Below are 12,064 nucleotides of genomic sequence, written 5' to 3'. Positions count from 1 at the left end.
CTCACAAATCGTGAATACCTACTCAGAAATGTGCATAATGACTTTGGATGCCGGTCTCATAAAGAAGACTGTGGAAGACATTTACATTTTTTCACTTCAAGGTAAATTCAGTTCGATTTGAAAAAAAATGATTCATTGCATTTTACAAGAATTAAGTACCTCAGGTCATAAACCCTTCAATCATTACAGGTAAAAATCACAAATTACCCATCAGAATCAGTGATGAACCTTGCAGACATCATCTCATTGCATTGCATCATAGACAGCACTGCACCATTTTGGGCACTAAGCACTAATGTCTGACTTACTTCACAGCACCGAGTACTGATGTCTGACTTACTTCACAGCACTGCACCCTACAGGGCACTGAGTACTGATGTCTGACTTACTTCACAGCACTGCACCCTTTAGGGCACCGAGTACAGATGTCTGACTAACTTCACAGCACTGCACCCTTCAGGGCACTAAGTACTGATGTCTGACTTTCTTCACAGCACTGCACCCTTCAGGGCACTAAGTACTGATGTCTGACTTTCTTCACAGCACTGCACCCTTCAGGGCACTAAGTACTGATGTCTGACTTTCTTCACAGCACTGCACCCTTCAGGGCACTAAGTACAGATGTCTGACTTACTTCATAGCACTGCACCCTTCAGGGCACTGAGTACTGATGTCTGACTTACTTCACAGCACTGCACCCTACAGGGCACTAAGTACTAATGTCTGACTTACTTCACAGCACTGCACCCTACAGGGCACCGAGTACTGATGTCTGACTTACTTCACAGCACTGCACCCTTTAGGGCACTGAGTACTGATGTCTGACTTACTTCACAGCACTGCACCCTTCAGGGCACTGAGTACTGATGTCTGACTTACTTCACAGCACTGCACCCTACAGGGCACTGAGTACTGATGTCTGACTTACTTCACAGCACTGCACCCTTTAGGGCACTGAGTACTGATGTCTGACTTACTTCATAGCACTGCACCCTACAGGGCACTAAGTACTGATGTCTGATTTACTTCATAGCACTGCACCCTTCAGGGCACTAAGTACTAATGTCTGACTTACTTCACAGCACTGCACCCTTTAGGGCACTTAGTACTAATGTCTGACTAACTTCACACAGCACTGCACTTTTCAGGGCACTAAGTACTGATGTCTGACTTACCACTGACGGGTGGCAGCTTGCTGTTGATGGACCCATCAGAGGTCTGGTAGCTGATCATCTCCCGCTTCTTCACCGCCTCACCGCCAGACACCATCTCCTCTGTCGTCGTGACAACCGCCGGTGGTGGTAAGTCTGCTGCTGTGTTTGTGCCTGCATTTCCTGTCTGTTAAAAAAAAAAGGGGGGGAACAAGACCGAGAACATTAATGATTTGTTGTTGACGTCAATGGTGTGATTAAGTGCATGACGTCTAGTTTCATCATCTCTTCGTTTCACCCTCCAAACAGTTCTCATTCATGCAAGCCAGCTACAATAAAAAAAAAAACAAAACAACAACCCTACTCTGCTCATCTCATTTTGAAATATAGACACTTAAACTAGCAAAAATATTTCATGCACATTCAATATATTATGCTTTGTGAGCCACATTTCCTGTTAAAATGTCAATAAACAATAATCTTACAATGGATACACAATTGTTTTGGAGAAAACGATGCTATTTTTCATGTTGTATGTTCTAACATGCGGAATATTGGATATTTCCTAAGATTATGTTCATAACCTATCTACAATATACTGCTTTTACATAAAAGCTCTCAAAGTCCAAGGTATAGAAAAAGCAAATTAGTTCTACCATGACAAAAAGCAATTCCTGTACCCAACACCATCCTAAAATGAACAGAATTTACTTCTCTAAGAAGTGCATATCACCAGCAGCTAACCACACAAATGTGCTAAATATGAAAAGCTGAAAATTTAAAAAAAATACCACACACACAAAAAAACCAAAAGAACATGGCAGAAAAAATGAAAACTGAGTGTGCACAAAAAAAAAGAAGAAAAAAAAAAGGAGCAGGGAATATGGCCAAACTGACGGGGGTGTTGTGTTGACGTATTTGTGTTGATGTATTTATTCATTTTGTCAAGATTCTTTTTTCCTGTTGTAGACAATTTACAAAGAAAATGGTATCTGTTTTAAAAAAGAAACTTAGAAATCATAATCATATTACATGATCCACTGATTCTACTTTCACAAGTATTCTGAATACAAAATCAATGTTGATTGTTTTACAATTATTCTGAATACAAAATCAATGCCGTTGTTTTACAACTATTCTGAAAACAATATCAATGCTACAACCATTCTGAACACACAATCACTGTTTGCTGTTGTTGTTTTCTCTGACTCTCTTTATTCCCCCCCCCCCCTCTCCCCCACAACACACAAAAAAACACCCCACATCCCCCATTCTTTCAGAAGGCGTTAATCAGCTTCATGAATATGAGAAAAGAAATAAATATCTTGCAAAGTGAAGTTTCACTTCTCCCTCAGTTCCTTTCTATTTCCTGTTCATCACTGTATGCTCTCCTCTTGTCCCTTCTAGATCCTATTTCTGTCTTTCCCTTCATTTTCCTGGAAAATCTGCAAATAGTTTCTAAAATTTAACTTTGTGAAAATCTGTGACAACAAATATGCCTGGGACAGTTTTGTGACTAATTCTGCAAAGACCATCACCACAAAACAGCAAATGGCGTGTGCAGAACCATATAGCAAAAGCATCAGCATGAATTGAGAAAAAAAGTCAAACCATAATCATAACTCAAGAACACAGCGGCGGAACTGAAACAAATAACTAGAAGGCCAAAAGATAGCTTCATGAACTGAACTGATATAGTGATAAGGATAAAAGCTTATGAAATACATAATGATCAATTATAAAATGTTTCAACAAGAAGAAAGTACAAAAGAAACAGACAAGTAACAGACTGTTAAAGATTAGTTTTTGGTGCCCAATTTCACCAATGCGGCACAGCACCATCTTTAGTTCCTTAAATCTAAACATTTGTGTGCCAGTCTAACAAACTGCTTGCAAATATAAAATTCAAGTAAATTTCATGAAATGACCATCGGAATCAAATCAAAGATAAAAAGCTACTGAATCTGACACACATCATAGTTTCTTTCGAAACTTAATCCCCTTCCATACTTTTCATCATGAAATTCTTTCAAATCTTAATCCCCTTTTATACTTTTCGCAATGAAAAGAAATCTATTCTAAAAAATTCCATGATCAAAACACCATTTTTTCTTCCAGCATACAAATTCTGGACACAATGTGACCCCGCTCAATCGGCCGCTAAACAAGGTTCTGCCAACATGCACAACAATCATCCTAAACATCCCATCAACCCGGCACTGAATAAGAATGATGCTGGAATGCAAAACCAATCAACCCCAGGCAAAGCTTTAATCCCCACATGCTCAGCGAAGCCTCAGCAATACGGAAGGGATGAGAAGATGAGTGGGTATGGGTGTAAAGGGTGGGGAAGGTGTGTGCCATGGTGGTACAGGGGAAGAGGGGAGGGAAAGGTAATAAAGCAGGGGTAGAACTGGAGGACAGCAAGCTATTGATTTTCCCCTCCACACTACATCAGCTGCCTGGCTGAAGCAGGGAAGCTGGGAGTCTGTCAGCCCACTATTAAGCCTGAAGGCACAGAGAGAGAGAGAAACAGGAGAGAGAGAGAGAGAGAGAGAGAGAGAGAGAGAGAGAGAGAGAGAGAGAGAGAGAGAGAGAATAACAACCCAGCAGTCTAGACTCCTGCCCTGCTGTGCCTACATCTCTGTCTGTCTGTCTGTCTCTCTGTCTGGGGAGGAGCGTCTAGCTACATCATCCATCACCAATTTTCCCCCAAACCATGGGGGGAGATACCAGGCACTGCAGCATCTGGTTACAATGAATATCAACTCTGGCATTTTCATTTGCTGAGCTTTCTCTTGCGGTGTCTGGTTACTGCGAGTATTGTCATAAACTCTTAAGATTTTGTTTGCTGAACTCGGTTCAATATAGCAGTGTCTTGTCAAAATGAATATTAACCCTTGAGAATTTGTTTGTTGAACTGGGTTCAAAATTGCAGCATCTTGTCACGAGTATCAACTCTTGATATTTTGTTTTGCAGAACTGGGTTCAATACTGCAGCATCTTGTCACAACTAGTATTAACTCTGGGATTTTTTTTTTTAGTTCACTATTGGCGAATTGCAGTGTCTCGTAACAACAACTACGAACTCTTGAGTTTTTGCTTGCTGTCCTGAGTTTACTATTGCAGTGCCTTGTTATAGCAAATATTAATTTTGACTTTATATTTTGCTGATCTGAATTCACTACTGAAGCATATGGATATAGAGAGTATCAAATAAATTTTCATTTGCTGAATTGAGATCACTAGTGCAGGGTCTGGTCACCAGTAATAACTCTTGAGTTTTTGTCATGCTGAAATGAGATCACTACAGCAGCATCTGGCTACCAGTAATAACTCTTTGAGTTTTTGTAATGCTGAACTGAGTTCATCATCACAATGTCTGGTTACAAGTAACAACTCTTGAGTTTTGGTTATGCTGAACTAAGCTCACTGTTGCACTGTCTGGTTACAAGTACTAACTCGAGTTTTTGCTATGCTGAACTGAATTCACCATTGCAGAATCTGGTTACAAATACAATTAGCAGAAGTACTAACTCTTGAGTCTTTGTTATGCTGAATTGAGTTTACTACTGCAGCTTCTGGTTACAAGTACTAAGTCTTGAATTTTTGTTATGCTGAATTGAGTTCACTATTGCAGTGTCTGGTTATGGGTAATAACTTTTAAGTTTTGTTGTTGTTGCTAAGTTAGGTTCACTATTTATGGATCATTTAATCTACAAATCCAGAATCCCACCAGCCAAGTACAAGCATAAAATTGTATGTTAAAAAAACACAAAAACAACCAAAAAACATTAAAAAAAAACACCTATGGATCTGACGGACAACTTGTCCAACACCACTTTTGATTCATTTCTTTTTCTGTCTACATACATGTACACATTAATTTTGTTCACCTATAAGAATGAACTTTTTTTTTATATATACAGATTTTGCCAAGTGCAGCTCTCTCACAGCTTGAGTTCTTTAATGTGTCCTTAAAGCATGCTGCATGTGTTTCCTCAGTTATACTATCTTAGTTTACTACCTCACCTGAAAGACTGCAACCTGATATTCACCATGTTTCTATCGGAAATCCTGTTTACGACGACAGTAACTGTGATAAATAGAGAAAGTTACAGAAACTGTTCCCAATCCAAGAGGAAAATTGCGTACCAAACCAGGCCAAAGACAAAGCCTTCAGCCACACAGGGTTTTGAGGAATAGACAGAGCAGTAAAATGCAAAAAGGTCAAGAACGCAGAAAGCATATCCAGTAGTGATGAAAGGAAACAGAGTAGTATCCATGACCCATATACCAACGAGGTGTGTAGAGTGGATCTTAATCCTTAACACTGATCGGTCAAATCAATTGGCACAACTTTACAAGAAATATAAACAGAGTGAAATATCAAATAATTAAACCTTCTTAGCGTTTTTCTTCATAACTGATATAAAACCCACTGCGCAAATGCACACCCATAAACGCGCACACACACACACACGCACACACGAACAAAAAAACAACAACACCTACCCATTTGAATCTTTGTAATACAAAGTGGAATAAAAGTGCCGGCAACTAAACTTATCCCAAAACACGGAAAAGACCAGAATGATCCTGACAAGAATCGAACCTCAGATTCACCTTTATGCACAATGCTGTTCAAACAAAGTACAAAGTGCAACATGACAGTACGGAAAAAAAGCCCACCCAAACAGCATTCCAGGCATCAAGAAACAACAACACTTGGCATCTAGCAGCAACAACTCTGGAAAACAAGGACGATCAACGGCAGAGGTCTGGGGCTAAAACAAAACACACTCATGGGAAGAGAGAGAGAGAGAGAAAAAGAGAGAAAAAAAAAGAAAAAATGCTGGCATGTGCATGGACGTCTCTGTGTGCCGACAACACCAACACAGCACACCACCGACAGGCAAAAACAACACTGGGTGGGGGCGTGGGGGTGAGTGGCGGCACGACGTGCAGGGGCTCACAACGACGTCTGACAGCCATCTTACTTTCTGATTGGTCACTGTGGTGGAGCCGTAATACTCGTGTCGCACGTTAACTGAGTTACTCTCACGCTCTTTGTGCGTCTCGGGCCCACTTACGTGTGACTGGGAGCTGTCCGGCACCACAAACCCACGCCTGTCCAGCAAACTGGGAGGAGGAAACAAAAAAAAAAGAAAAAAAAACAAAAAAAAGTCACCCAATGAATTTAATATAACATGTTGCTTATTGTTTGTATCTTCATATATGTCATGCTTTTATGTCAAGCGTACAGTTTTTCATGTTTCTTCACAATCTAACTCAGTACAATGGTGTCTGCTTGAAAAGCAGTATACAGTGTAAACATGCATGATTAATTTCATGGGTATACATTGTAACGTGCGACACTGATGTTACGGGAATGCAGTGCAGCATTTAAGTCTAATTTCAAGGGTATACAGTGCAACATTTATGATTAACTTCATGAGTATACAGTGTAACATTAAGACTAATTTCATGGGTGTAAAGTGAAACATGTCTAAACCAATTTCAAAATTCCTTCATAATACTTTTGTAACAAGTGCACTTTTTCATATTTATTCTCCCTCAAATACAACATTTGTTTACTTTCAGGTATAAAGTTTACATCTTTAATGAGTAATTTCAAATGTCCTTATTTTTTAATTTCAAGTCATGGTATATTTTTTTTTATTTTTCAAGTCTGATTCTGTTATACTGGCTGTTTTTCTCATAACACTGATGATTCTGATAACCATAAATGCATAATACTGATCACTTCTTGTACATGTAAGCATTTTTGATAACAATGCATTGCACTGCCTGTAATAGCATGCTTTAAGGAAATTTGTTACAATTCTTTCCATACACAAACATTCCAAACCTTCTTTGCTTTTTGCAATATATGTTCGTAATAAATAAATCAAACAAATAAAATGAAATTTTAAAAAATCAAGAATCAATGAATCAATCAATACAGCAAAATCAATCATCAAATAAAGTTGAAAAAACAAACAAACCCAAAAAACATTATTATTCTGTATAACAAAACCAACCTTAAGACAGAATAAAGTTGGGTTGTTGTTTTTTTCAAATCATTCAAATATTTTTGAAAAATCATTCAAGATAACAAAATAAATCTTGAAGTAAAATGTTTAAAATAACAACAAAATTAACCAATTAACCAGCAAAATGAAACAAAACTATATAAACTTCAGTTTCAGAAAAACAGCCAATATAACAAAATCAGACTTGAAAAAAAACACACACAAAAAAACATGACTCAATCTGTATAATCAAATTAAATTTGAAATAAAGATAAGAAAAAATGAATCAATACCCCAAAACTCAAACTTTATATAAAAAAAGAAAGAAAAGTAATAAAAACACATCAATCAAACAAATCAATGAACACAACACAATCAAACATTACATAAACTTTAAAGTTTGAATAAACTCAATAACTCAATCAATAATACAATAAAATAAAACTCTGGAGAAAAATAAAAGATTTCAGAAACAAATAAATCAATCAGTATGACAAAATCATGCTACAGATATAAAAGAAGTTAAAAAAAACACACCAAAAAACCCCAAACAATTATAACCAAATCAAATCTTAAATAACAAAAGTTTTTAATAAATGAATAAATCAGTGAATACATCATTTACCTGGGAGGTGTTGGTCCACACAAGACTTGCAAGCAGTTCTTGAAAATGGACCCTTTGCTGTATGGATTAAAACTCTCCTGGCCTCTTTTGGATGTAAATGAACCTTTGATCTGCAATAGCCCACATCTCATGTCAACAACAGTCAGTACATGATCAGAGCATGCAATACAAACCCTTCTCTCTCAAAAGTTAAAACCTTTTGCATCTTGAAACTTGATGACAGAAATCAAGCAGTACAGTTTGTTATGTCAACCATGCATTCGTATGGAATGAATCCATTCATGTGAAGCTGTGGCCTAGTGGCAACGCATTGACCTAGGAAGCAAGACAATCTGAGCGCACAGGTTCGAATCTCAGACTATCCAGTATTTCATCATCTTCCTTGAGTGGTGGTCTGGTCGTTTGCTTATCATTCGAATAAGATGGTAAAACCCAAGTCCCATGTGTAGCATGCACTTAGCGCACACAGAAGATAGTGCATGTAAAAGAACCCATGGCAACAAAACTATTTAATTCACCCTCTCATTCACAAACACTCATGCACATACTGTGACATAAACAAAATATATACATACATACATATATATATATATATATATATATATATATATATATATATATATATATATATAATTTAGCATTGATTTCACAAAGAACAGATGATCTGACTTAGAGCAATTGTCTGTTAAGATTTTTTTAATCCACTGCTGAAAGACAATTCAGGTGGTAAACTGGTCATGAATGAAAAATTACAATAGAAACACAAAAATAAAGCACTCTGATGTTTTTTACTGTACCCACTGTTCAGGCACAAGACATTCACACACCAATGACAGAAATGTAATAAAGGCAGAGAATCACAAATAAAGCGAGGGGAAGCAGTGTGTTGAATAACAGTTGCTTAAAGTGTCTTATTTTCTGTTTCACATTTTATTTTCATTCTGTTTAATTTGGGTTTATTTTAATCTGCCACTTTATATCAAACTATAAAGCTTTCACCCTTATCAACATGCAAATGAAATTAGTACATAAAAAAAAGTTCCTATTAAATGATGTATGATGTTTCTTTAATTTGAAAATATCTGAACTTGAAATAAAGGCTACATTTCAAATGTAATAAAAAATAAACATGATAATGTGCTTGAATCATATTTTACACTTTGGTGAAAATGAAACACATAATAAAAGGTAATTAATTAACATTTAATACACTTTGCCACTTTAATATTTAATTATTACCATAGTAACTTTAAAAAGCGTTTTCTTTGACATTTTTAGGCAGATTTGATATTCTGTTTTCTTGACCAACAGTACTTACAGAAAGAATTTCAGCAGTGTGTGAATGTAATGGATGATAGTAGTTCTAGTTTATACTGTTGCCATTATACCTACTCTAACAGTGCCAAATGCAATCACATACCCAATGAAAATGTTTCTTCTTTTTTTTCTTAAAAATTTTTCTTTTTTGCAATCAAATCAATCAGAATACAGTCAAAAGATGGCAACGATATGATCAGTGCTGCAAAGTTAAAATCAGCACAAAACAGTCACAGAATCCATCAGAAATGAAAGTACTGGCTGGGAAACCTGACCCCACACCCCACCCCCAAAAAACCACCACCACCCCAACAAAAACGAAATAAACAAACTCAAGCTTAATGTGCACATCAAATTTTGTCAGTGAATACAACTCATTTCACAACCTGTGCTATCCTTATCACACACATTACTTTGGAAATTGTGTGTGTTGTGTGTGATGTCTCACAAAGCAGCAGCAGAGGGATTCCATCAACACCACTCACTACCCCCCACCCCCATACCCCCCCGTCAGCAGCAGCAATGTCATCCCAACCAACAACCTCCACCCTATCCCCCTCCCCTCCGAACACTCACGTCCTCATTGGTGGTGAGTTCCGAGGCGACCAGATAGGAGTGAAAGCCGGCAAGGCCCACAATGGACCACACGGAAAAGAAGCAGATGATAGCCTCTATCACAGTGACAACAGTTAAGGACTACAGTACCACCAAATATATGTATATATATATATATCTATAAATATATATACATAACCAAAATGTCTGATTTACCTACAGCACACAAACATACACACTTGACTATAAAAAAATTAAAAAAAAGAAAGAAAAAAAAGAAAAGTGTAGCTTGACACAACACTGCGGGAGCTTAGTTTCCGAAAGCAAATGCCTAACTTAAAAAAAAAAAGGCCCCTATACATCGACAGATAAGTGGGGAAAAAAAGCCAAAACAAAACAAGCCCCACCCCAAAAAAAGAGAAGAAAAAAACCCCACACCCCCTCCCCCACAAAACCTAAACAATATTTGCATCTGCCTCAAAGAACAAAGAAAATGAAGATCAACGTGAAAACAAATAGGCAATAGAAAATATCTGACTGAACAAAAATAATAAAGCATCTAAATGAAAACATTGACTCAGTGAAATGCATAACGTCACTGAATCTAGGCCAGCTTTTTAAGTGTCATGTGCACAAAGAATGATAACAAATTCTTCCACGCTCATTGCTTTACATCAACTTGAAACTCTACTACATACACTGAAAATAAGCACTAATGTAAGCACACACACATACACAAACTGAGGAAAAAGATAGTGAATGTTTGGAACACACACACACACACACACACACACACAAAACAACAACCCTGCCAGCATGAGAGCAAACAAACATCAGTTAGACACAAGAATACTTCACTTTTTAAAAAACATTTTTCACTTGGAAAAAAATCATTATACTGAAGAAAAAAAACCGAAAAAAAAAATTAAACAACAAGTACACTTGGGAATAAGCTAGTTCTACATATTTTTGAAGAGTTTCAAAAATAGTCACACTGTTACTGAGGTGAGGAGCTACAATACCCATGTACCAGAAAATACAAACAAACACATTCCACTTTCAAACAAAGCAGAACATGATACACAATATCAAAAGACAGAGGGGAAATAAAGGGAAAAAAATCCAATCTGCTCAATCCAAAATCCTTTAAAGTGTTTTATGCAGCATAATACTTTTACTCTTTGCCTACTGAATTCAACCTATCTTCATGTGTGTCCACTCTGGGCTGAGAAGACTGTGTAGACGAGCGATGATCCTTTCATAATGCTGTGTCTTACTGAAGATACTTTTTAAACAACAAAAACAACAACAAAAAGACATCCAACTACCAATAATCCCATATACATGGATCAAACCTTCCTTGTCACAACTTGGATATGTTGCAAACAAAGCTACACCCTTACTGTGCAGTGAAAAAAGAACAAAAACGACTATACTATGACACTGATTCACAACATCAACATGATTTCAGAAGACTACGCAGAAAAGAACAGGCACTGAAACGGTGAATCGACAAGCACCTCCCCATCGCTCCAAACCCGCTACCCCCCAAAGATCTACAAAGCAATCAAAGCACAGTAAAGAAAATGCCCATGGAAACACAAGCCATGGGTACCCAAAGGCACTTACATCCTCGTTAGTGGTAACTTCTGAGGTGGCAAGATAGGTGTGGAAACCAGCAAGGCCGACAATAGACCAGACAGAAAAGAAGCAGACCACAGCCTCTACGATAGTAGGGGACTGTCAAGGAAACAGCAATGGATGGAAGGATGGACGGAAGGTAGGGAGGACGGTGGGAGGGAGGGACCGTGACAACCACTGGCATGCCACAACATGCTTCCATTAAGTCATCACTGCACATTTCAAATTCATTTTTCTGACAAAAACTTCCAAGTTCATTTTGCTGTCATGTATGACTTATCAGTTATCTCTGATTCCAAGATGCAAACAACCATTCAGTCTTTTTTTTCTCTCTCTTTTTTTTAAAAAAAAAAAAAAAGCAAAATTTTAATGAATATCATCCAAGGTGTGTACCGGATATATTTTCTTACCAAAGTCTGTTCTTCAGTTTTCTTTAAAATGAAAAAAGAACCAACAAAAAAGTTTAAAACACTAAGTGTATGGTGGACCAAAAACAAACATATCTCACAGAAAGTCATAACATATATTCTCACAATCACAAAAAAGAGAAATCAAGTGGCAAGTCAAGAACAGTAAAAAAAAAAAAAAAAAGTTTATTAGTTTCAGATGATAAAGCATGAAGTGTACCTTTTCATTTAAGATTCCTTAAAAGCAAATCAACAGCGCTCATAAAGCAACAAAACCCACAAAAAAGGACACATAAAAACTGTGTAAAATATGACAGATCAAACTGAAGAACA

General features: G+C 37.2%; 1 protein-coding gene across 7 annotated transcripts in view; it reads right to left on the bottom strand.

Annotated features, from left to right (window-relative positions):
- LOC143298345 (palmitoyltransferase ZDHHC18-B-like) overlaps positions 1 to 12,064 on the bottom strand; it is an 84,413-nt gene that overhangs the window by 28,666 nt on the left and 43,683 nt on the right. For 6 of the 7 annotated variants that reach the window (XM_076611218.1, XM_076611222.1, XM_076611219.1 and 3 more), the window contains exons 7-10: positions 9,705 to 9,807; positions 7,812 to 7,921; positions 6,152 to 6,293; positions 1,176 to 1,338 (exon numbers count right to left, since the gene is read on the bottom strand). In XM_076611218.1, coding sequence (XP_076467333.1) covers positions 1,176 to 1,338; positions 6,152 to 6,293; positions 7,812 to 7,921; positions 9,705 to 9,807 — 518 coding nt within the window. The remainder of the gene's footprint in view (positions 1 to 1,175; positions 1,339 to 6,151; positions 6,294 to 7,811; positions 7,922 to 9,704; positions 9,808 to 12,064) is intronic. The other variant, XM_076611221.1, reaches the window with a different exon arrangement.

This window comes from Babylonia areolata, chromosome 23 (genome assembly GCF_041734735.1).
Source record: "Babylonia areolata isolate BAREFJ2019XMU chromosome 23, ASM4173473v1, whole genome shotgun sequence".
Classification (NCBI taxonomy): Eukaryota; Metazoa; Mollusca; class Gastropoda; order Neogastropoda; family Buccinidae; genus Babylonia; species Babylonia areolata.
This window is presented reverse-complemented; position numbering and strand designations above follow the sequence as displayed.